At 34.0% G+C, this 27,632-nt stretch overlaps 1 protein-coding gene across 3 annotated transcripts in view; it reads right to left on the bottom strand.

Annotated features, from left to right (window-relative positions):
- LOC126881154 (uncharacterized) overlaps positions 1-27,632 on the bottom strand; it is a 209,976-nt gene that overhangs the window by 49,505 nt on the left and 132,839 nt on the right. For all 3 annotated transcript variants that reach the window (XM_050645229.1, XM_050645230.1, XM_050645231.1), the window contains 4 exons: positions 25,427-25,496; positions 15,027-15,236; positions 7,552-11,146; positions 797-1,089 (listed from right to left, as the gene is read on the bottom strand). In XM_050645229.1, the coding sequence (XP_050501186.1) occupies positions 797-1,089; positions 7,552-11,146; positions 15,027-15,236; positions 25,427-25,496 (4,168 nt within the window). The remainder of the gene's footprint in view (positions 1-796; positions 1,090-7,551; positions 11,147-15,026; positions 15,237-25,426; positions 25,497-27,632) is intronic.

Below are 27,632 nucleotides of genomic sequence, written 5' to 3'. Positions count from 1 at the left end.
ATTTTCTATTTTTCTTGGCGTGCTACGCTACATTCCATGAGATTATGAGATCCCAGTTTTATGTTAATAATAATTAAATATAAAGGCTGTTAGTTAAACTCCATCACTTGTTCTGTTATCTGACCATCCAGCTCCAATTTATATCTTAGTAGATTTGCTGTTATAACGGTGTATTTTGTCTTTGTTGGGGAAATTAACATGATAAAATTTTCTGGCAGATATGTTAAATTGGTGCAGCATACTTTGTAACTCATTTTCACTTTGAGAGATTAGTATTGCATCGTCTGCATAACAAATTATTTTAAGTAGTTTTTCTTCGATTTGGTATCCTTTTTTCGTTCTTACTTTTTTATTATCTCATCCATGATCTTGTTCATCAATAGAGGACTCTTAGTCTTGTCTGCTTCAATTGGGTCAGTTAGTTATTCTTCTACTTTTACTTTTATTGTGTTGTTCTGGTAGTTATTCTAGATCGTTATTATTATTCCTAGACGTAGTCTACATTGGTATCTCATAAACATATGCCGATAAATATGCCGGTTTGTAATATTCTAGGGATTTCTCTAAATGAGATCGAATGGAGTAGTGATGAGTTTTCAAATAGCTTCTCCTACTCAAATGTCAACCTCTCCTTCACGTTAGTGACTCTGTTATTACAAACAAAGCTCTGGCGACAGAGTATCAGCGGGATAACTATAACAATTGTAATTAAGGAAATGAAATTCCAATTGAAGGAGTGAATGGTGCCGGAATAAAAAAAATAATAATAAAAACTAAATTAGTACTTAATACTTACGTTCATCCACTTTTGCTGGACCAGCACCATCTTTTTTAGTATCAGCACAAGGCTGACATTCACATGGGTCACACGTACAGACTACTGCGTTAGATCTTACTTTTGGTACGGCTGGATTAGTTGATACGGGAATTTTGGACACTTTTTTGGTTGTATTTGGACAATAGCATTTGATGTTTGAGACCTGGTATATTTGCTTGGTGTCCCGGACTTTAAAGAATTCTCTTGTCGTAGATAGAGCTCGGATCATTGGCGAACATAGGCAGTCTACACATTCGCAATCGACACCATGTCTAAAAATTTAGAGAATTGAATTAAACTTAAAACAAGAAGAAAAATCAAAGACAGGATTAAATAACTAATTAAACGTGACCCGTCAAAATAGCCCGGTCAAAACAGCCCCGTCAAAACAGCCCCGTCAAAATAGCCCTAACACAAAATATCCTCGACAAAATAGCCCGCAAACAAAATAGCCCCGACAAAATAGATCGCACACAAAATAGCCCCGTCAAAACAGCCCCGGCTAAAATAGCCCCGGCTAAAACAGCCTCTTATAAAAAATTACATAATTATTTATACAAGGTGTCCAAAAACTTTTTTTTTATTTAAATTATTGTTTATGTAATTATTATGTTGAAAAAAATGTTTATATCATAAATTAACATTGATTTTCGCTTAACGTAAATGTTAAATCTTCCAAGAGGCAGGAAAGACAGGACTCGAGTTCTCTGAAAAGACAATTTTTATTTAATGTGGTTAAGATAAACATCTGAATAGAGGATAATTACCATTTCCGAGAAAATGTATTCTTAAGGAATTATTTCATGATGAATTCTGAAGGGAGCTTTTTTTTTCGGGGCTATTTTGTCGGGGCTATTTTGTCGGCGGGCTATTATTCCGCGGCTATTTTGCCTGCAGGCTATATTTATTCAAGTACCGTCACAGATTACAATCAAGTACCCTCAGCCCAAGAAATATTTAAAGTACGTCTACTTTAAGATATGAGGTAAAATATTTATACCGGAACAGATTAAATGAACACCCACGAAGAGTTCCAAGAGGCGACGATATTAACAAGAAGCTGTTAAAATATCAAAACTAACGTAGAAAATGCGGCAAAGGAACTAATAATTACACATTAGACGACAGAAAAAGGCCATGACAACATCATATTTATAAAAAGTAAAAAACACTACAGGAATTGAGATAAATACAGAATTAATTAAATGTAGGTACAAGATCTTTTTGTTGCTTAAGACCTCTACGCCTTTTCAATATATTATGCTGTTAGGAATAAAAAATCCCAGAACCATGGAACACAGTGAGACATATCTCTATTTAAAAAAGGGCAGAAGAAGCGACTGTCAATAATATAGAGAAATTAGTTTACTAAGTCCGTCCCACCTTGACTTTACAGTGTGGGGAACATAGGCAATACAGTCTTATGAGAGTTTTTAGCGCGGTGATGCCCGATTTTATCAAAAAGAATTTATAATTGAACATTAGAGAGATTAAATTAAAACTGTTTTAGAAAGGCAATCTAAAATTTTAGGATGCATATGCGTAATAACTATAGTATATCAATAAACTTAAACGAATATGAATCCTAAACTTGTAGATTGCCTTTTTAAACTGTTTTAATTTAATCTCTCTAATGTTCGACTACAAATTCTTTTTGATAAAATCAGCATCACCGCGCTTAAAATTCTTATAAGGACTGCATTGCCTATGTTCCTTATACTGTAAAGTCAAGGTGGGACGGAGTATAGATATCTTGTACAACATCTACATAAATACGTACCTAATAGGTACATGTTTTGAGGCAGTCCAAGGCCCACGGAGGGCTCTAGATGATGATGATGATGATGATGATGATGAAAGGAAGTGTGGGAGTCCGTATTTAACAGACAAGTACCACCGCAGTTATTAACGTTTTCAAAACTCTACCATACCTGTGAAGTTTTAATGTTGTTCTGAAGCTATTTTCTTGTGGCATTTTTATAATCAATTACTTTTAATGGGAAATAAGCCACAATTTTACCAAAAAAATAATTTTATTAACGTTTCGAAGCCCAAATCGGGTTTCGTTGTCAAAATAGTAGTATTTGGTATTTTGACAACAAAACCCGATTTGGGCTTCGGAACGTTATTAAAATTATTTTTTTTTGGTAAAATTGTGGCTTATTTCCCATTAAAAGTAATTGACTGTGAAGTTTTAGCGATGGCTTTTAATTCGCAAGAAAATGGGAGATATGATAAGAAAATTTTAAAATAAAAAATAATGTCTGGTTTAAATTGAGATGCTGGATTCTGTCTAGACGAGCGAATACCCCACAGCAATTCCACTGAATTAGCACAAAGAAGATGAAGACGAAATATGCAGAGAGAAGCAAGCAAAAGCAATTCGAGAGAAAGAGGGCGCATTATTATTCACTTGGTGTTCTGCAATTAGATTCGATATCAGAGAATATACCTACCCGAAGAAGCACTTATACGAGTGTAGTCTTGTAAATCAGCTGTTAGGTTCTATTAATTTCTTCAAGGCTCTAGTAATATAGTTTTTAGTGATATTTACTGTGTAGTTATATAGAGCTGGAAAAGTCCATTTGAACATCAAAAAGAGCTAAGAAAAGCAGTTGAGTGAAAATAGTGGAATTAAGTCTAAAATTAGCAGGATTGTCCTTTCAGAATACAATTGACATACAATTAGGTCCCATTGAATAATCCGATTGAAGATTAGATTCGGACTTTTTTGCCTACTTTGGGTGGTATCAAAAATAACGGAGGGGCAAGAAATTTGGTGGAGCAGGGGTAAGCAGAAGGAATAAAGAATAGTATGAGTATCAAGAGGACTATCGGTAAAGTGTCTTGTCTTCTTTTCTATATTCAATAATATGGGCTTAAAATTAATCGGAGGAGAGGTGAATAGTTCCGCAATGGTAGCCAAGGTGGTTATGTAGTTATAATAACGGGGATAGACTGAATTTCTGAAGAGGAAAATTAAATTCATATAGGGAAGTTAAACAGTCAGCTGGAAGTATAGAAGAGGGAGGACAATTAGCTAAATTAAGAGTGTGGTTTGGTCCACTGGGGACTTTAGATTAAGAATCTGCGGTGTGTCCCGTAAGCTTACAAAAAAAACACTCAAGTCTTTAGTGTTCAGCAGTTTAGAAAAGTGTTAGGTGATACCAGCTATAAGTCAATATCTTGTAGGGAATGTTTAATTATTATAAGTGCGGGATGGAAGAGCATTTGTATTTGGGATTGATTTGCATTTGAAATTGGGATTATTTTAGCCAGAGAAATACGCCTGTGTGGGATTAGCTGTGACGTGTGGTGTATTTCTCTGATCAACAGTGTGGAATGTGGATCAATATACGAAATATGCAAATTCTATTATTCGAAATGCAAGACGCAAAATTTTCCCCAATGGTTTTTATACAGTGATGAGCGCGCTAATAACCGGCAAAATAACGCAAAAGATGGAAAACATATTCAGTTGTGAGATAAATAGAAATGAAACTTAGAGTTAGGTACTAAAGTTAGTGATAAAAACGTACAAAACATATTTATTGTTTTCCACCTTTAGACGTATTAGAGGAGTATGTCAACTAAAACTGCCACTGTCACACTGGCAGTTGTCCGATCCGCCTAAAGGTGGGAAACAATAAATATAATGCAAATTTATAGGTTTTCATCACTAAACTTCCCACCTCTAATAGTTTCATTCCTTTTTATCTCACAATTTAATATGTTTTTCATCTTTTGCGTTATTTTGACGGTTATTAGTGCGCTTATCACTGTATGTTTAAATAATACAGAATCCAAAATGGTGTGTATGACAATAGTTTGTCCCTTTTAGAGAATGAAAAGAGAGGAGGCCTGGAGACTGGAGAGTACACCAGTGACATGAGTTTTGTTTAGAATGGGAATTGTTTTGTGTAGATGATTGTACGCTATTCATTATGTGTGTAGTCCTGGTTACTAAGATCACTACACAGTAATCTCACCTGATTAGAAAAACACACGGATTTCACTTTATTATATCAATATAGCTAGAGTTAAATCATACTTAGATAAGGCAAAAAAGGGACGAAAGGTGGGTTCTTTAGGGCAAATATTCCTATCAGATATTTTTGCATAATCACTTCCATAATATACCTCAGAATAAGGTTCAAAGAGGTCACCCATGTGAAAAGTGGTCCTAATTTGTTTAAACAATTTTTTTAAACAAAAATTGTAAAAATCAATTCATTCGGCCCGGCCATTATTTTTTAGTTTACGTGGATCTTTCTGAACAAAAAAAGGTTCTTGTAATTTTTTCGTAAAGTTGATCATTTTCGAGTTATAAACAATTGAAAATTGAAAAAAAAAACTAAAAATGACGAAATGGGCTTGTTTCATTTTGAAATATTGTTTTGAAGTGTTAATGAACCTCTTATAACAGACCGTGAGCTCAGTAATTATACAGGGTGATTCATTAAGAATATTTAAATGTCCAATCTCTGAGTTGTAGATTCTAGACCTCCAAATATTAAGATTTAACTTAAGTCACTTAAATACCGACACTTGACTACCGATACACAAGGTTAATTTACAATACATACAAGAACGCAACTATGTCGGTGAAACTACATAAAAACACGGACCATATCCCAATCAGCAGAGGAGTCCGACAGGGCGATACCTTATCACCTAAACTGTTTTCCGCAGTACTAGAATATGCTTGTAAAAAACTTAACTGGGAAGGCCTGAATATTAACGGTAGAAGACTAACAAATTTGAAATTCGCAGACGACATAGTTTTATTCTCTGACAACCTTAAGGAGATATGTACAATGCTACATGAACTTCAGTTAGTGGGTGCCAGTGTAGGTCTTAAAATAAACATCTCAAAAACAAAATTCATGACAAACCTAATAGTACTTAGCGGAAATATCAATATTGGAGACAACGAAGTAGAGCTAGTGGAAAAATACATATACCTTGGGCACGATATAAATATTACAAGATACAACCAAACATTCGAACTACGAAGAAGAATAAACCTAGCATGGGCAGCCTATGGAAAACTCAAAGACATCTTTAAAAGCGATATACCAATTTCTTTAAAACGTAAAACATTTGACCAATGTGTGTTGCCTGTGATGACTTATGGTGCCGACACTTTGACATTGACAGCTACAACTTCTAAAATGCTGCAAATAGCCCAGAGGAAAATGGAAAGGTCAATGCTGAGTATATCGCTTCGTGACCGAGTTAGAAATGAAGACTTAAGACGAAGAACAGGAGTTACCGATGTAATTTCCCGAATTGCCACCCTGAAATGGAACTGGGCCGGACACGTCGCCCGAATCAGTGATGGGAGATGGACGAAGAGATTACTTGAGTGGAGGCCGAGATTAGACAAAAGAAGTAGAGGAAGACCACCTGCTCGTTGGACTGACGATCTCAAGAAAATGTCTAGAAATGGGATGCAAAGTGCTCAAAATAGAGCACAATGGACAAAAATGAGGGAGGCCTATGTCCAGCAGTGGACGCAAAGGACTGGATGATGATGACTTAAATTAACTGTGGATCGTTACTGAGTTATAGGGTGTTTTATTTAAAAATTTAATAACTACTTTTATCCAGTACTAAATACAGTACTACCAGAGACGTGCGACAGGGAACAGTAAATGGTTTACCCTTCCCAAATTCTACGCCACTGGCGGAATTGCTATTTTAGCACACTATTTCGATCCTCCAATACATTATATGTAAATAATATACTCTATTCGTAACGATAGTCATTAGTTTTCGAGATATTTGAAGTTGAAAATGAAACGATATTTATAGCTTATTTCGATTAATGTGCTGTGCTCTTTCATTTTTAACTTCAAATTACTCGGAAACTAATGATGTTATCATTATTTACATAGAAAGTATTGTAAAATAGAAATATTGCGCTAAAATAGCAATTCCGCCAGTGGCGTAGAATTTGGGAAGGGTAATCCATTCACTGTCCCCTATCCTACGCCTCTGGTAGTAGCAAGAAACGTTTATTTAACATAATTTAGTAGGGTGTACACTACCTACACTTTCTGCCAAATATGATAAAGATACATTAAATACTTTTAAAGTACTGGATACAAATAATTAATGTTAAACCCAAATCACTTAAATAAAATATGGCTCCTTAGTAAGTTACAACAGTAGTTTAAAAGTATTTCGAATATACTAATCATACTTGCCAAAAAGTGTGGGTACTGTTTGTACATCCTACTAAATTATGTTAAATAAACGGTTCTGGTTACTACCAGAGGCGTACGATAGGGGACAGTGAATGGTTTTGCGTGAAATTGTGAAATTGCTATTTTAGCGCAATATTTTGATATATACTTTTCATTCATAATGATAAAATTATTAGTTTTCGAGATATTTGAAGTTAAACATGAAGGACGATACTATAATCAAAATAGCTGTGGTGCTTCATTTTCAACTTCAAATATCTCGAAAACTAATTACTTTATCGTTACAAATAAAGAGTATATTATTTACATGGAAAATAATGGAGAATCGAAATATTGTGCTAAAATAGCAATTCCGCCAATGGTGTAGAATTTGGAAAGGGTAAACCATTAACCATTCACTGTCCCCTGTTTTTCATCAAGTTATCACGGAAAAGGATAAAATGTTTTTTTCGAAAAAAAGGTTTTTTTCTAACGGCGCGAGTGCTCCCGGGTTAAAAATGGGAAATAACCTCCTGTCCTTACCTTTTTTGAAAACTCCGCTTTTTTACAGGCTTTTCAACATCACGTTTGTATGTGCTAGGATTAAATACGTCATCGATACTTATTTTTGATCTTTGCTTTACTCCTTTTTCTGAAATAAATTGTTGTCTTGGTCTATTGCATGGAGGACCTCCCGCAAAAGTTTCACATTTTCGTTTAGGATATAGAAGAGAAGGCTTATAAAGGTTGTTTGAATACGCACTTTGCTGAGGAGTAAATTGGATTTGGACTTTATTTGGCGTTCCTCTGCAGTAACAAATTTTACTTTCTATACATTTTGATTCTTTTTTGGTTGGTTTACTTGCCCGTTTTTGCATAATTTCTGACGTACATAAAATACATGTGCAAGAACTACGACAAGTGCATACTTTAATGTCGGTTTGAGAAGAACGCTTTTTTCTGGGTTTTTTACTATCAGTTACCTCAAGAAGTGGAGGTAATTCTTTAGAAGATAGTTTTGATACAACATCAGGCACTTCCGACGAATATTTTTTATCGATTTTGCTTAGTATATCCCTAACATCGTCGATCTTTTCAGTTTGGCTTTTTTTATCAATACTGTCATATTCTATAATCGGTTTATCTTCATATATTGCTTCACCAACGTCGTCTAAATGTTCAACTTCTTCATCCAAAACAGTTTCACCTAATTCTGTATCAACAAGTCTAATAAGCTGTTCAGAGCTACTTGATACACCTCCATCTATAGGACGTACAACATGAGGTGGATAGACAGCAATTTCTCCTGTTTTCGTAAAAGTTCCAGCTGGAGAAGCTGCTGTCAGTTTTACACTTTTTTCTTCCAGCGAATCTTCAGGCATAATTGAAGGAATGGGAACACTCTCGTGTGTTACTTGAGTTTTAATTAATGGCTCACTCATTGCAGCAACTTTTTCTTGATCCGTTTCTATAGGACGTACAACATGAGGTGGAGAGGCAGCAATTTCTCCTGTTTTCGTAAAAGTTCCAGCTGGAGAAGCTGCTGTAAGTTTTACACTTTTTTCTTCCAGCGTGGAATCTTCAGGCATAATTGAAGAAATGGGAACACTCTCGTGTGTAACTTGAGTTTTAATTAATGGCTCACTAATTGCAGCAACTCTTTCTTGATCCGTTTCTATTGGACGTAAAACATGAGGTGGATAGACAGTAATTCCTTCTGTTTTCGTAAAAGTTCCAGCTGGAGAAGCTGCTGTCAGTTTTACACTTTTTTCTTCCAGCGTGGAATCTTCAGGCATAATTGAAGAAATGGGAACACTCTCGTGTGTAACTTGAGTTTTAATTAATGGCTCACTCATTGCAGCATCTGTTTCTTGATCCGTTTCTATTTGGTATTCGCCAATATCTAGTTTGGGCAGTGAATAATATTTTTCATCTACTTCTGTAGTAATTGCTTCACCAGGTTTAGACATATTTTCCTTGATTTCTCCAGTTGGAACGTCTGCTTCAAAGGTTTTTAAAACTGTTTCGTCAATTCTTGGAACAGATTCAACGGCTGTTTTTTCTGCGATACTAGTACTTTCAGGGGTAATTGGCTGTATGGGAAGACTATCACTTGTAAAATTACCCTTAAGTTGTTGCCCACTTATTGTGGCAGATTTTTCTTTATCCTGTAATATTTGATCTAGTTCATCATTATTTATTGTACTTGATATTGGATATTGTTGTCCATCTGACGTTGTAATTGTTTCTCTAGGTTCAACCTTTTTTAATTTATGAGGTGGAAAAATTTTCACTTTTTCTATGCTAATGTCACGTTCAAGTATAACTGAAGATATGGGAAGACTATCTTTTGTAACTTGATGTTTAAGTGATTGCTTACTTATTGCGGAAGCTTTCTGTTTAATATCCTTTAAATTCTCTATTATTATATTTCCGTTGGATATAGGATATTGATGTCCACTTATCGTTACAATCTTTTCACTCGATTTGGTTACATCTTTACTGGTTTGTATTGCTGGGACATCTGCTTCTTTTCCCAAAATTGTTTCGACAGGTTTCATAACAGATCCTTTGGGTGATAGAATACTATCTTTTTCTGTGATAATGGCATCTTCAGCAGTTATTAATGATTGAACAGCTTTATGGCTATCCTTCAATACGTCATCTATTTGATCTTTAGCAATCATGCCAGATGGTAGATGATATTTTCCATTTGTTGTTTCAACTTCCTCACTTAATTGAGAAATACTCGAAATTTTTCGTGTAATAATTTTACTTTCATGTGTAATTCCAACTGTGGGAGGCATATCACTTGTAACTTTGCTCTTAATTGGTAGTTCACTTAATGCAGCAGCCTTTTCTTTATCTTTTAATACTTCATCTGCTTCATCTTTAGCTATTTCGCTAAATATTCCATAATGTGGCCCACTTGTCGTTGTAACCGCCTCACTAGGATGGGACATAACCGTATCGGTTTTTATAGTAGCAGCCTCCGTTTCAGAATAACTTGATATTTTTTGTTTCATAGCGGCACTTTCAGGTGTAATTGATCGTATGGGCAAACTATCACTTGTAGCTCGAGCTTTGATTGGTAGGTTTATTGAAGCAACTTTTTCTTGGTCCTTTAATTCTTCATCTAGTCCATCTTTTTCTGTTATTCCGGGTGTTGGATATTGTTGTCCACTTTTTGTTGTAACTGTCTCAGTAATTTCAGACATACGCAAACTGATCTTTGCAGCTGAACCATCCTCTACTTTAACGCTATCTTTAGTACCAACTTTATCTACTTGTATACTAGTTTTTTCATCAATCACTTTACTACTTGACGGTTCAATACCATCTTGTGGTTCACCATCTTGTGATGAGACCACAATTGGCTTATCTTCTTGTGTTATTTGTTGAGATATTTTTTGCGTTATTATATCAGTTTCATATGTCTCTTCTGATCTGACAATAGTTTTTTCTACACTTTTTTCCTTGTCAACAAGTATTTCAGGTATTTCTCGTTGTACAGACTTACCATCAGGTAATAAAATGTTACCGCCTGGAGAAAGTCTACTTCCCCTTGGATAAACTCTACCGTCTGGTGCTACGATGGTACCATCTTCTTGGACAATTGTACCGTCAGGCAACATAAAGCTTTGGCTTAATTCTATTGATCTTTGCAGAGGAAGAACATGTCCATCGAAAGATTTGACAGTTCCGTCAGGGTAAACAATGTTTCCATCTGGTCTTTGGATAGTTCCATCTGGTAATAACTTGCTACCCAAGGGTTGTATAGAGCCATCTGGCTCTATAATATATCCTTCAGGTAGTTGATGTTTTTTTGTTTGTTTACCTAATTCAATCACTGGTGGCATACTAGTCCTATCAGGATGAACAGTAGTGCCTAATTGCTGAATCTCCCCATCTTGTGTTATAATTGTTCCATCTGGCCTTTGAATATTTCCGTTAGATAATACACGACTTCCATCGGGAAGTACAATTCCTGTTGGAATTATTTGCTTATCCTTAGATATCCTACTTTTATCTAACGTAAGGAGCATCCCATCTTTTATTGCGATATCTTCAGCTTCAAGGTCCATTCTGTTTTTTGTTTGACTTAAAATTTCGTCCGAAGCAGAATGGTATTCGTCATCTGAAATGAAAAGTAGTTAGATTTAGAATAGTTAAGTATATAGAATTGAACAACATTTGCAATCTCATACAGAGGATGGGCGCTAAAAAATTTAATATCCAAGACATTTTTAAAGTAAGAAACGTAAAGGTATATGATGAAAGGGTTACCAATGCGAGTCCATTATACTATTGGATATAGGAATTGAGTCAATACTCGCAATCTTAGAGTTTGTATGTTTAATAGTTGTTATACAATCATGGGGCGCCCCCATAAACAACTATTAAACATACAAACTCTAAGATTGCGAGTATTGACTCAATTCCTATATTCAATGGTATAGCGTTTTTGTAACTTTGATATTTTTGAATTATTACCTACATGTACGAACGATAAGATTTTCATGAGACAAATAGTAGAAAAGGCTCTTAAATCAGAAAAAGACATACATACATGCATGTTTCAAACATATGGAAAAAGCTTTCGACAGAATTAAAAGAGAAGATACATATTTGGAAAATACTAGAAAAGAGAAAAATGAAAAATCAAAAATATTGGACAGCAACATTGGATTAAAATAGAGTTGTGTCCTGAGCCCACTACTCTTCAACCTAGTACTAGGTGACGTAATAAAAAAAATGCAAACACAAATGGAGAAAATATAATGTAGGATATTGGTAGTTGATGATACGAATAACAGAACTATGCTAGGCAGACGACCTGGTGAACTTTGGGGGATCAGAAAAACAATTACAAGAAAATATAAACATACTGTATGAAGAGCTAAAAATCAGAAACATGAAAATAAACAAAGAAAAATCATAAACAATGATAATTGGAAGACAAAAAGAAAAACATAAAATAGAAGTAGATGGCAAGCAACTTGACAGGTAGACGGAAAATTAGAAGATGAGATTAATGAAAGAATTGCAAAGCCTGGTAAGCTGTACAATAATATCAAGAGTAACTTTTTAAATAAGAAAGAAATTACTAAGAAAAAAAATATATAACTAAGAGTTTAACTTAATAAATAACTAAGAATTTAAAAAGGGAAATAGTAAAAAATATTGTGAAATCCACTCTAACCTATGCCTGTGAATCTTGGGCATTAACAAAAGTGAGATTGGGCATTAACAAAATAATAGACTAATAAGCACAGTCATGAGATTTTTGAGAAAAGTAGAGAGAAAAACAAGAAAAGATAAAATTAAAAATAAAACCTTTAGAGAAAATCTGAAAATACACCCAGATACAACAATAATCGAACAAGGACAACTTAAAAGGCTCGGACATGTACTGAGAAGAGGAGAAGAAAAAATAGTAAGACAGATATATGAAGCGAAAGATATGGGAAGAAAGAAGAGAGGAAGACCAAGTAAGACGTGGACAGAAGAAGTGAGAGAAGCGGCCGACAAAAGCTGAATAAAATGGGAGGAAACAAAAGCATTGGCTATGGATAGAAGAAAATGGAAGGAAATGTGGAAAAAAACGACGGAAACCCAACTCCGCAGTAACTCCTACCGAAAGGTAAAATAATTCTGGATTAAGTAAGTAAGTATCTATATGGAATATTATGCAAATGTAGCAGCAAAAGCAAATTTTTATAAATACGTTTAGAAAGTAAGTACATAGTGTACGTAGTGAAGCAAATAGGTAAACACATTTATAAACTGTTTAAGAAAATAATAACCAGAAGTCCGATATCAAAGGCATACCACATATAAAAAAATCATGTTAATAAGAAAGCCATGGAGAGCCAAAGTCGATGGAGTTTAGTAACTGGAAGAGTGGGTTTATCGCTGGATAGAACCAGAGTGATGAAACTAACGAGTTTCATTCTAGACAAGGCATGGTTAATTAGAATCTTTTCAGTTTCGATATGATTTCCACCTAGTATTTAAGGATTAATTTTGGTATTCCAATCGGTCAATATATGCCCTAAATTAATTTCCTCTATATTAAAACATTGCTAACTTCTTCTTCTTCTTCTTCTTTGAGTACCGTGGCTAAATTTTAAGCGTGAGTAGCTTCCACGTAACAATTCATCCGCTGATAAGCCAGTCCATTGACGAAGGTTTCGGAGATATAAATATTTCTTTTTCTTTCCTAATATTTCCTACCAGTTTCGCTTTTTCTCCCGATCTTTCCATTGCGTATTAATTGCAGTATCCAGTATTTGCTAGCTTTCATTACATGCCCCAGATATTCAAGTTTCCTCTTTTTGATCAGCTTAGTCAAGTCAACTTCGCCCTAGGCTTTCTGTTAAGACTTCTATGTTTGAAATGGGTAACGGGTAATGGGTAATGAGTAATGGGTTTGTAACTGGGTCAGAAACAGAAGAGTAGAATGGAATGACCACATAAGCCAAATGACAACAAAAATAATAGTAAAGACAGCAAGAAATGGTTCGCTAAGAGGAAAACGATCAATGGGAAGACCACGAAAACGATTGAACGACAACTTACTAGAGGCATATTGAAAAAACAGACAGAGTCGCGTCTATACAAAAAGAAGAAGTTGTTTGAAATGACCATATCTCGAAGGTTACTAATTTGTTCTTCATATTAACTTTCATTATCCAGGTTTCACCTCCATATAGAAATACAGGTTACACATAACATTTTAGGAATTTGATTCCTAGTTATAAGCTCAGCCAAAATTGCACAGTATTGATCTAAGTTTCATAAATTGCAATTTTTATACTAGCTGTAATTTCTTCATCAGGATTTAAGATCTCGTTTATCTAATATCCGTCTCACCTTGACTTTACAGCATAGGGAACATAGACAATGCAGTCCTTATGAGAGTTATTATCGCGGTGATGCCGATTTTATCAAAAAGAATTTGTAATCGAACATTAGAGAGATTAAATTAAACCTATTTTAGAAAGGCAATCTATAATTTTAGGATTCATATGCGTTTAAGTTTATTTGATATACTATAGTTATTACGCATATGAGTCCTAAAATTGTAGATTGCCTTTATAAAACAGTTTTAATTTAATCTCTCTAATGTTCGATTACAAATTCTTTTTGATAAATCGACATCACCGCGTTAAAAACTCTCATGAGGACTGCATTGCCTGTCAATGCATATGTTCCTTATACTGTAAAGTCAAGGTGAGCCGGACTATAGGTATTTAAACGGTTAACTTTTGTAACCGGCTCATTGTTAACAATTAGTTTCATAGGACCAACGTCTTGTTTACTAGCCACGAGTAACTTTGTCTTTGATGTATTTATGCTAAGTCCGTTATTGGAGCATTCTCTAGTGACTAGATCTATAAGGAATTGCAGATCTACGATACTTTCAGCCATGATCACTGTGTCATCTGCATATCTCATGTTGTTAATAGTTTCTCCCCCAATTCGAACTTTACATTGCCTTTCCAAGTTTTCGTTAAATATTATTTCCGAGTACATGTTAAACAAATAACACACAACCGGTCCACCAGCATAGAAGGTTCTTGATTCCAATATAGATGTTTTAAAAGTCTTAGATCTTAATCATCTATTCCAATCATTTCTTGATATTCAAACAGCTTATCATGTTGGAGCCTATTAAACGCTTTTTCAAAATATATTTCTAAATCTATTACTACTAATTTATTTTTAAACTATTATTAATTATTTTATTAAAAATTAACCACAAATTATAAATTATTGTGAATAACTTTTGACGTTTTGGCACCAGATCGGAAACGTTTTATATTTCTTCGAAAACAGTAGTTAATTTCCAATAAAATAGTATATAAAACAAAAACAGTCTCAAGAAAAACGGCTTATTAGAACAATATTACTATATTCAAGAACATTAACACTAATCAATTTAACAGAATAACAAAAATATCATACTTTCTAATTTGTTTAATCTGATGCTTTAAGATATATTTTGTTATTACCTGCGTCTGGCTGTTTGTCTTGTATATATTTCACAGGAATTTTTTCTTGTAACATAGTTTCCGGAACTTGTGAATATTCTGCGTATCTTGCAGTGGAAACCCCGATTTCCTTACATTCACAACATTGACATGACTGTTCTGTTGGAGGAAGTGTAGACTGACATCCGCAGTCACTTTGACTTACGGTTGCATGATTCGACTCTTGTTTATCTTAAAAAAGAGAAGAATTAACAAAAAAGATCTTCACTTACTAAGAATTCAGCCAATTCTTATTAAAATAATGGGACCACGTTATAATACAATTAAATCAGAATTGTAGTGTAAATTGGCAATTTTATTGTTTATTTATATACCTATGTACTGTTATAGTATATTAAGTATGGAGAACGGTAAGGGTTTTATACCGATCGAAGACAATTGTTTGGAGGAGGAGCGGAGCGACGACTCCAATTATTGTCTGAGATCGGTTACCCTTAACGTTCGACATGCTTATAACGTTTTTTGCATGATTGATACCATTATAAATTATAAAATTAAACATTTTCGTCATATTGACTAGTTTCATTCATTTTATCAAGATAGATACTTTGGTTGTTAGGTAGTAACTAGGGTGCATAACAACAATGGAGAATTGAGTTTTTATTTAGTTGTCAATAATTTTAAGTACAATTTTGATTATTATAAATTAAAATATGAGCGAAAGTGAATTTGAAGAAATTGAACGGGCTTGGGAATGTTGATGTCCTCGGATTAAAGCGTCATGGAGGTTGGCGTTCATCGACAGTGGCAGAAAGCTATGTAGAAGATTCTCTTCAAAATAAAATAGATTTTGCCGAAAAAATATTGTGAAATACTAGTAATACTACTAATGTATGCGATTCTGCAGGAGTTTCTGTTAGAAGTGAAACCACAGCCCAAACAAGTGGGATTTCATTAAATAATTTAACAAATTGTACTATAAGTTTCAATATTAATAAATATTTCGTTAGTTTTCTTTATTCTTTCAAAAAATAAATTAAAATTAAGAGATTTTTTAACTCGACGGTAAGTGCATTACTTACCGTCGAGTTGGAGTACTTACCGTCGAGTTGGATTACTTACCGTCGAGTTGCTAGTAAATGTCACCTACTGACGTAAAATCTGTCACGGTAAACAGTCAAAAATGATCAATCGTGCAGAAAATAATGTTTATGGGGAGAATTTAGAGAATCAATTTTATGTCAAAGACCACGAGATCGTAAATTTTCATTGCCCAGTATATAGACAAAATTTGTAAATAATATAATTTAGCCGTAAGCAGTGTTTCGTGGAAAGAGGAAAACGTTAGTGATAAAGATTTTACGTACGGATTTATGCAATTCAAACAATGAACTAAAATACGGTCGGTTTTAGAAAGTTAATGTGCCGCTTTGGAATAGACAATAGAATGTTTCTAAATGGGTTCCTAGAAAGAAACGACGGTAAACAAATTTTGTTTAGTTTTAGAATATAGGGTTTTTCTAGGATATAAGAAAACAATTTAATTTTAATATCTCCTGGAAATTTGACAAAACAAAAAATTTGTATACTACACTATTTGTTCTTAAGAAATGAAAGATTGGATGTAATGTGTAGAGAGAATGCTTGAGATTGATGGAGGAGAACAGAGTGGTTGAGTCTCAGATTGATGAAGAAAAAATATTTAATGTGTAATTAAGATCGGAAGGGAGCAGTCCAGTTTGAAATATAGTAATTTTGTGTAAAGCGGTGAATTTGGTGGCCGTGTAAGCAGATTCCTGTTGAGATGATGAAATCGTGATCGAGTCGAGACGTACAATCTCCTCGTGTCCGAATAGATTCCAGTTTCTGTCTGGAACGAGTAGCCGGTTTGTATCAATTTTGCACAAGACATCGAGCTGAGAGAAAAAATCTTGGAATTATAAAAATTGATATTGTTTGTATGTCGGAGACTAAATAGAGGAGAGACTTCGAGCGAGTGCTGTTTTTTGTTTGTGAAACAGTTTGGAAGAGAAAGACCGTAGCAGCATCCGAGGATAACGTGTGGGAGAACCGAGGATAACACAATCCATGCGAAGAAGTAAAGAAGATAAAAAAGGTTAGTCAGATTATTTGTGAAAAGAAGAGAGTTGTTGTATATTACATACCATATTTGTTTTTTGTCAATTTAACAGTTTTTGCAGCATAATTTATTCATTCATAAATTCATAGAAGAGATAAATAATCTATTTAAAAGGTAAATTAAATGTTGTTTTTTTTTATAATAATAAGAACAGTCTACCGAATCATTTAAATGAAAATTTTGTTAAATAAAAAAGGAGATAGTAGAATTAAAGATTAATTGTATTAGATAAGAAATTTTGACAATAGAATAAAGTTTTAGCATATATTTTGAATCTTATATTTATGGTATACTATATAAATAAATAATATTTATAAAATTTATATGATTTTGAGTATGTTTATTTTCCCTGTTTTGTCCTTAATAAAGTAAGCAACGAGAAATACTAGAAGCCACAACCGAAGGGGGTACATTAAAATCAATTAGCTCTGAGACTATTTTTTATTGAAAAGTTTTATTAAATTTTGGTTTTGTTTCCATGAGTAGTAATTGAAATAATTAATTAATTAATTAAATTAATAAGATGCTGATCAATCTCATAACAGAGAGAAAATATGCATAACAGTACAATATATTTTTTACATTGCAGTTAACCTTATCGACTAGTAAGCTTACCAGGGAGAAGTACATATATTTTCATATTATAAGTACTTAGTAAATAAATATGTGAATTTAAGGACACGATCCTTTGTCCTAAATTCATATTAATGTTCAGTAAAAACTAAGATGGGAAGGAGATTCCAGATGAGTGGACTCGACCATACATATCCTCCATTTCAAAATATGTGACAAACGGTCAACAACTAACTACAGAGAGGGATCAGAGTAATGCCTTCAATAACAAGAATCTTTGCCACAGTTATAAAAGAAAAAATACATGAACATGAACCATTATGACGAAGAACAAGGCGGATTCCGAAGAGCCAGATCATGTCTAGATAATATATTCATCATGAGACAAGTAATAGAAAAGAACAAAGGGAAAAATATTGAAACACATATGGCCTTTTTCGACTTGGAGAAAACATACGATGTAAGCTAAAGAAACAACTGTGGGAAGCCATAGGCGTAACCAGGATGATCCTAAGGGGGGGTTACAACTACTGGAAGGTCTCTGAGGGATATGGTGTTAAGCGTATAGAGCTCAAAGTCCATCCCAATGGGGGGGGGGGTTATAACCCCCAAAACCCCTCCCTGGTTACGCCAATGTGGGAAGCGATGAGAAAAATGTATGTTAGGTAAAAATGGGTAAATATGACACACAGAATATCAAGAAACACAGGTGCAAATAAAGTCGGGCAATAAAATAAATAAAAACAACAATGGCAGCCAAAGGTCTCAAACAGGGATGTAGTCTATCACGTACACTTTTAACATATAGGTTTTGAAAATATGGTATAGAAAAAATGAAACGATGGGCATACCAGTACAAGAGAGTATATTACAAGAGAATATATTTATTTTATTTTTATATTACGTTTACCTCTTTTCGCCGATGACCAAGTCATTTTTGCAAAAGACAGGAAGGATATGGAATATATGATAAGGAAATTAAAGGAAGAGTGTGAGCTATGGGGACTCAAGATAAATATGTGGAAATCCGAATGCTCATATACTGAATCCGAGGTTGCAGATTTGAACTTAAATTTAGAAGAGACTATTAAGAGTTGTAAGACTTTTAAGTATTTATGGTCAATGATACGGCGAGATGGTGCTTGTATAAAAGATATAGCAATGAAAATTGCACGGGAGAAACAAGCCAAAATGAATTGGATTTTATGAGAAGATGTCTACAACTCACCAGAGAGAATAGAAAAAGATCAGAGAAACTATGGAACAGAATGGAAGTAGATTGCTCAATTGCAAAAAAGTTGGAAGAGCCCTGCAGTGGTACGGATATGTATAAAGAATGCCAGAACACAGGTGACGAAAAGAATATTGGACTGGGGCCCACCGGGAATAAGATGGAGAGGAAGACTTGTTATAAGATGGAAAACTTATCTACGATATGCTATTATACCTTAAAGGTGGTGATAGAAAATAGGGTGAATTGATAAAAGACTATCTTGGGATTACACAAGATAAAGTGCAAAATAATATACACTCAGATGCAAAAAAACGCAACGGAGAAAATTTTGGTAAAATTCAAAGTATTTCAGTTTTTTTATTTTTAGCCCTATTTTGATGATTTTTTCAGCACATTGTGTAAAAATTTATAAGTTTTAATCTGGAATAGTGAGTTTTTTAATAAAATTTTTTATTTGACTTTTTATACGGAATTAGTCGAAAGGTAGTTTTTCCGTTTGCGAATTTTCGTAAAACCTTATTTTTCGGCTGCAACCGTGTCTCCTAAGTATTGTGTTTTTTGTTTCATGTCAAAATATGCCTTGGTTCATTTTTTCGAGACAAATGAATTTGCCACCCACAATTCAGGACTTTTTTAATTATGATTATTTTTTAGTTATTTTGTAATACGACGAGGCGGCTTTGGTGATTGATATCGTTATGTCATATTGACAGTTACATTTTGTTTACCTATGATTGATCATGGTTCTTAGTATCAAAGATTGTGCGAAATCCGTTGCTCTGGTTGAAGATGGTAGAAATTATGAATATGTGGCTACAGTACTACACACTCATAGATCTCCCATCCAAAGGGTAGTGGAACGTTTTATACGAACTGGGACAAACAAGCGTAAAGCGGTAAGTGGCAGGAAATGCAAAACTACCGCTTTAGATGATCGTTTTATACGAGTCAACGCTTTGCGGGATCGTCATTTAACAGCGGTGCCGGTGCAAACAAGAAATCAGCTTCAACAGGTTCGAGGCAATAATATAAGTGTATTTACAGTTCGTCAAAGATTATATAAATTTGGTTTGCAAAGTCGCAGACCAGCAACTGGGCCCAAATTACTTCCACGGCACAGAGTGGCTAGACTACAATTTTCCAGGGAACATTTACATTGGAATTTAGGAAAATGGAGTAATGTTCTTTTTACTGATGAGTCGAGATACTGTCTTCACTCATCAGATGGGAGAGAACGAGTATGGCGTCGAACTGGAGAGAGATTTGCGCTTTCAGTCCCCGTTTCAGCCATGGAGGGGGTTCGGTGATGGTATGGGCAGGAATATCCCGAGAAGCGCACACTGTATTGGTATTTATTGAGGGTTCGTTGACTGCATACCGGTATATTGAGGAAATTTTAGCGAATCACGTAGTACCCTTTTCTCAATATATCTGCGATGATTTTCTATTAATGCAAGATAATGCGTGACCCCACTCTGCAATGTGTGTCACGCAATATTTGGAGGAAGTTGGTATTAATAAAATGCACTGGCCAGCGTGTTCGCTAGATCTGAACCCAATAGAGCACTTTTGGGTCATGCTTGGTAGAAATATTAGAGGTCGCGAAGTAGCACCAGCCTCAATTAACGAACTTCGCTTGGGTCTAGAAGAGGAATGGCAAAACATCCAGCAACATGATATTCGCAACCTCACAGACAGCATGAGCCGACGTGTACAGGCAGTTATAGAGGCTAGGGGAGGCAATACAAAGTATTAGATTATTTTTTTAGTAGCTTTCCTTTGTTACTTGCGTACTTAGGTTAAGTTACATTTAAGTTTTTTTTTATGTTTTGTTATTGTTACCATTGCTCATTAAAACCATTGTCGTTGCTTTTAATCATTATTTAAATACAGTGCTTCTGGAATGTCGATATGACATTCCTTCGATATCAGTCACCAAAGCCCCCATCGTCGTATTACAAATTAATACAAAAGATAATGGTAGTAATAGGAAACGTCGTAAATTGTGGATGGCAAAGTCATTTCGCTCCTAAAAATGAACCAATCCATATTTTCACATGAAACAAAAAACGTAATACTAAGACATGGTTACAACCGAAAAATAAGGTTTTACGAAAATCCGCTGACGGAATTATTCCACAGGATGTTTCAAAGCTGGGATAAAAAATCACCTTTCGATTAACCCCGTATAATAAGTCAAATACAAAACCAAATTAAAATTTATAAATTTTTACACAGTGTGCTAAAAAAATCATCAAAATAGGGCTAAAAATAAAAAAACTGGAATACTTTGAATTTGACCAAAATTTTCTCCGTTGCGTTTTTTTTGCATCTGAGTGTAGAAAAAACATAGAGAAAGCAAGAAATATGATCAAAGTACTAGGTATATTAAAATTTGATGAGTAGATTTGTAGATTTCAAATAAGTCGGTTGGTCTGAAAGACACTTTCCATGCTGCGATCTGTAGTATTTGTTACGTAAACTCAATATCTATAATAAGTCCAACAAGTCTAGACTTTTATTAAAATTATCCGTTTATCCAGATTTAGCCATGTGGCTCTCACTATCTCTAAAGGCAAAATTTATTTATCACAGATACATTTTTTTTGACATCCATTTTATTGCAATCTGTTTTATAAAAAAATAATAAACAATATATATGAGTGTTAAGAGTGTGACACAATCAGTATTCACCCAGTGGTGAATACCTAAAAGAGTACAATAATGATTGAATTAGTACAGTTTTAATAAATTAATTGAATTAATTTAAATAGTATACTAGTAATAAGTGGGAATGATTAGTTATTGTTGAGGTCAAGAGTGTCTGGTTCTTTTTAGTCTTCTGTTCTGTAGGGGTGTCAGGAGATTGGTGACCAATATGTTTGGGTGAACCTGTAGTCTATTGTGGTACTTGCTGCACAGAGAAACAATTTCTTCTTTGACGGTTTGGACTTGGAGATCCCTATGTATATGATCGTTGTAAATGTACCAAGGAGCTTGGCACAGTTGCCTTAGAACTTTTGATTGAAAACGCTGTATCTTGAGTAAATTTGTTTCACTGGCAGTTCCCCAGATTTGGATGCCATACGCCCAGATGGGCTTCAATACACTTTTGTAGATCAGAAGTTTATTGTCTAGACTTAGGCGTGATTTTTGATTCATGAACCAGTACATCTTTCTATAAACGAGTCCCAGTTGTAGTCGTTTGTTCCAAATGTGCTTTTGCCATGTTAGGCGGCTGTCTAGGTAAATCCCCAAGTATTTTACGTCACTTTTTATAGGCAGTGGTGTGTTGTTAAAGGTTGCAGCTGGATTGATCCCCTTCCTTAGTGTAAACGTAATGTGTGTTGACTTGGAGCTATTAACTTTGACTCTCAAGGTATCACAGATACATACGGAATCAAAAGGATTGAGCTCTGGTAGGGCTCTTTCCGTGGTATCGACACTTAGGTGACTTGGCATGCTAGAATATCTCCCAATTTTTTTATACATCTGGACGTCGAGAGGAGTACAGCTTTCTGCATGGTCTTGATGCTCATTCAGACTCAGTTTCTTTATGTTCCCTAGAAAGTTCTTCGGAATGATTCCAGTAGTAGAGAGAATATCAGGTATTCTCTGGATACGTTCTATTCTCCATTGTCTTCGTATTTGAATTTCCAGATCTCTGTACTTGGCGTATTTTCATTGTATTTAACACGCTTATTATTATTATTAGGTATCGTCACATCAATTACTGATGTTTATCAAGTTAATTTATTAACTAAGTAGTATCAGATCTAGTATGTGCCATTGTTTGACCTATGAGCACAGTACGGTCCCATATTTCCTAAACCTGTTGTCAGATTTAAGTGATTTTTTTAATATTGTATAGCTTTATTCTTCAAGAATATCGATGTACTAATATTGTTGCTAAACAGATAAGTGTAATTGTATACCGGGTGTAACAATGATAGTGTGTGTTTTTTCTTCAAAGTTTGGAACACCCTGTGGAATATTCTTAGCCTTAGGCTTTCTTAACATTTCGCTTTTTGATTTATTTGATTATGTTGGATAATAAAAAAGTTAGATACTTTAACAACTAGCAACGTTCTTCATCAATACAGGGTGTTTCTAAATAAGTGCGACAAACTTTAAGGGGTAATTCTGCATGAAAAAATAATGACCGTTTACTTCGTAAACATGTGTCCGAAAATGCTTCGTTTCCGAGATACGAGATGTTGAATTTTTTCTTACAAACTGACGATTTATTTATTGCTCTAAAACTGGTTGAGATATGCAAATGAAATTTAGTAGGTTTTAAGAGGTAGTTATTGCGCATTTTTTGACGTACAACTAAGAATTTTATATTTACCATTGGCGTGCATACGGGTCATATTACCCGGTCATATTACCCGTATGCACGCCAATGGTGAATATAAAATTCTTAATTGTATGCCAAAAAATGTCCAATAACTACCTCTTAAAACCTACCAAATTTCATTTGCATATCTCAACCGGATTTAGAGCAATAAATAAATCGTTAATTTGTAAGAAAAAATTCAACATCCCGTAACTCGGAAACGAAGCATTTGCGGACATATGTTTATAAAACAAACGGTCATTATTTTTTCATGCAGAATTACCCCTTAAAGTTTGTCGTACATATTTAGAAATACCCTGTATTGATGAAAAACGTTGCTAGTCGTTAAAGTACCTAACTTTTTTTATTATCCAACATAAGCGAATCAATCAAAAAGCAAAATGTTAAGATAACTTAAGGTTACAGTTGAGTTTTAATTTGAATGTTTTTATATACGCTAGAATATTCCACAGGGTGTTCCAAACTTTGAGGAAAAAACGCACTATCATTGTTACATCCGGTATACAATGACACTCTGTTTAGCAACAATATTATTACTTCGATATTCTTGAAGAATAAAGCTATAACGTATTAAAAAAATCACTTAAATCGGACAACAGGTTTAGGAAATATGAGACATTAAAAATGTCCCATTTTTCAGGTGGTGCGTTAATTTTGGCGCTTAGTGTATATTAGGTAAGTTGTACAGAAAAAGGTTTTGATGACTTTGTACAAACATTTTTTGAAGTTATACTTCTTTACGCGCGATATGAGGGTGAATTTTTATATGTTAAAACCTACGATCCGGGTGCATGCGCATTATAACTTTGTTCTGATTGGATGTTCAAATGACATGTCAAAAATTATCCAATATGGCAGCTGTAGCGCAGCTGTGGTTTGGACGGTTGACGGTTTGGTTATGTATGGTTGTTGCGTTTTAAAATTTGAGGGAAGAGAAACAACAAAGGTTAGTTAATAGTTATACTGCCTTTTTAAATAGTTTTCACATTATATTTTTGAAGTTATACTTCAAAATGTTTTAATTTATGTATGTATCAGTCCAGAAAAGGTGTGGAAAGAATATATTAGTGTTTTTAAATATATTTTTCTATAAATGTGTTAAAAATGCAATTTTTAGGACTCCATAGGAGCGTAAAAAATGCTACTTTAAGGCACTAGTGCTTTAAAATTTTTAAGGCACTGCAGTTAAAAGTGAATTGTCAAATTGTGAAACGTCAAAATATTTATATTTCATTTATTAACATTAATATTAATAATACAACTTGCGCAATTTGAAAAAGGTGGTTTAAAAGGTTTTTTATTATAATTTTGTGTCGTTGGTTTTGTCTTCCTTGGGCGTAAAATAATAAAACATCTATTTTTATATTTCACTTGTCACCGTGATGTATAATTATGTATATCTAAAAGGTAAGTAGCATGCGGCTTGATGGCCTTGTTGGTAGAGCATTGGACCAGAGATAAAAAAATCGCGAGATTACGGGTTCAAATCCCGGACGATTCATACTTTTTTCTTTTTTTTTAATATTTGGCATTGTTAAGTTTTGGTTCATTTTTGGTAATTACTGTTCATTTTTTGTATTGTAACTGTAGGTATATTTATTTCGTTGAAATTATATTATAATAGAAGTATAACTTCTTACGTGCGTACAAAGTACACACATTCTTTTTTAACTGGGTTATTGTATTGCATTTTTTTATCTTTCTTAATTTTCTCCAAAAGAAGTTGTTTATTTCTTATCTAAAGCAAAATTTTAGTGCATTTTAAAGATTACATCTTAAGATTTAAAAAACACCTATAAAATTGTAATATCTGTTCAAACTTGAGTAAATCAACAAGCTTCAACTAAAATTTACACAGACAAGGTCTAACAAACTATCGTATGTTACATAATTTAATAAAAGAATGTTCTATTACAATTTTTTTTATTAAATTAATATTTTTTTATGTAATAATTTATCATAGTATCAAAATCTTAATTATATTAACCAAAAATTCGGTAGAAGAAAAAGTCGTCTCCTGTAAAATGTGCGTTTTGTCGGTTACGATGTTTTGTCAAAACCCATCGGTATACAACGAAACCTAAAAACGCGTTAAAATTTAATATTAAACGTACCTGCTGTATATGGCTTTACTGCAATTGACTTGGCGTATTGGCTCGGTTTCTCAAAACTGGTGCCTACGTTCTGAAAATAATTAATGATAAATATTTCATTTATTTTCTGCCAAAAAACTGACATCATTGATATTTTCTTAAATGATACTACTGGCATCTGATACATTAATTGACAGCTCTTGTTTAACCAGTACTATATTCCTAGATTTTTGATTTTGTCGTGTTTTTGAATTGCGAAACATTTTAAATAACTATTTCTTGTCCAATCCGTCCAAATTCTCTGTATTTGAATCGGTACCAAGAAGATATTACATGTTTCGGTATACCCTACCTCGTCAGATATCCGGGTAGGAACGAATTCATATGCAGACGGTTCAACGAATATGTCTACATATACTACATAAGCCTAGCCAAAGCTTAGATGCAACTAAAAACCAAATAAATGACGTAAGAGCACAATTCGTTAAACCCTATGGATATGAATCGGTACCAATAGGATATTACATGTTTCGGTACACCCTACCTCGTCAGATATCCGGGTAGGTACGAATTCATAAGCAGACGGTTCAACGGATGTGTCTGTAAAGCCAAGCCAACGCTTTGATGTAACTAAAAAAGCAAATATGCCGAAGTCCTTGATTCAGGCAAATTCATACAGCACAAAAGGTAGCAACCGACTTTATCGATTCATGTTTCGTTAATGGCCATCAGAGTAGGTGTCACATTTATAGCTTATTTATTTGAGGTTTAACCATCTGCTTATGAATTCATACCTACCTAGATATCTGACGAGGTAGGGTACCTATACCGAAACAAATAATATCCTATTGGTGCTGATTCATATACAGAGGATTTAATGAATTGTGCTCTTACGCCATTTATTTTGTTTTTAATTGCATCAAAGTGTTGGCTAGGCTTATGCCGAAGTCGTTCATTCACGCATATTCATACAGCACAAAAGGTAGACACCAACTTTATCAAGCCCTTATCGTTTATGACCATCACAGTAGGTGGCACTTATGTAGCATTCATTTGAGGTGAAAAGTTTGAAGACACATTCGTTGAACCGTCTGCTTATGAATTCGTACCTTGCCGGATATCTGACGAGATAGGGTATACCGAAACATGTATTATCCTATTGGTACTGATTCATATACAGAGGGTTTAACGAATGGTGCCCTTACGCCATTTATTTGCATCAAACTGTTGGCTAGGCCTATACTATGCCGAAGTACTTCATCCACGCACTTCATACAGCACAAATGATAGAAACCGACTTTATCCGATTGAGTCGTGTTTCGTTTATGACCATCAGGGTAAGTGGCGCGTTTGTAGCTACTCACCTGAGGTGAGAAATTTGAAGACACATTCATTGAACCGTCTGCTTATGAATTCGGACCTATCTGGATATCTGACGAGGTTGTTAAAAGACTGGTTATACTATTTAAGCAGATATTTATTTTAACAAAATGTTTTTACATTTTATGTAACAAGGGTTTAAACACGTATTTATTTTAAATTGAATAATTTATATTTTATTAATCTGCCGTGTAGCTAAATTACTTAGCTGTCAAATTCTATTGGGGTTTCTTATATCTGTATACTTTTCTTTTAGTTATTTGCCTGTAATATTGTTAATATTTTACTTTTTGTATTTCTAAAATGAATTAGTCAATAAATTACCGCCAATAAAAAAAAGTAATAAGTAATATTCAATAATCCAATAAAAAGCAATAAAATAAATTAAAAATTACAGTGCATTAACCTCATTTTAAATGAATGTCTTAAGTAAGCCACATAATATTTATCTTAAGGTGAAATTACATGGTTCACTTTTGCCTTTCAATTTGGATAAAGCAATCAAATTGATCTTTGTAAACATAAAAGTCAATCATTCAATGTCTTTGAATGTTGCATTGAACGAATTGAATATGCTCAATATTTTCACTTTTAGCGTTCAATCTTTAACGCGGTTGAACTGCGGTGAGAAATGAATGTGTAAACACAAGTATTAAACGATTCACTTTTACAGCATATTATTATGAAAGGAAGAGTACACTCCTCTGTTCTTGTAACATTTTAAAAAGCAGTGCCGGTTTAACCTAACTTCGGGCCCTGGGCACTATAGATTTAGGGGCCCCCTTCATTGCTATTCGTTGTCAATTTTTTTAACAAAAAAACACATGCATTAACCTGCATTAACTAT

The sequence above is a fragment of the Diabrotica virgifera genome, chromosome 3 (genome assembly GCF_917563875.1).
Source record: "Diabrotica virgifera virgifera chromosome 3, PGI_DIABVI_V3a".
Taxonomy (NCBI): Eukaryota; Metazoa; Arthropoda; class Insecta; order Coleoptera; family Chrysomelidae; genus Diabrotica; species Diabrotica virgifera.
Note: the sequence above shows the minus strand (reverse complement) of the source record. Positions and strands in the feature narration are given on the sequence as shown.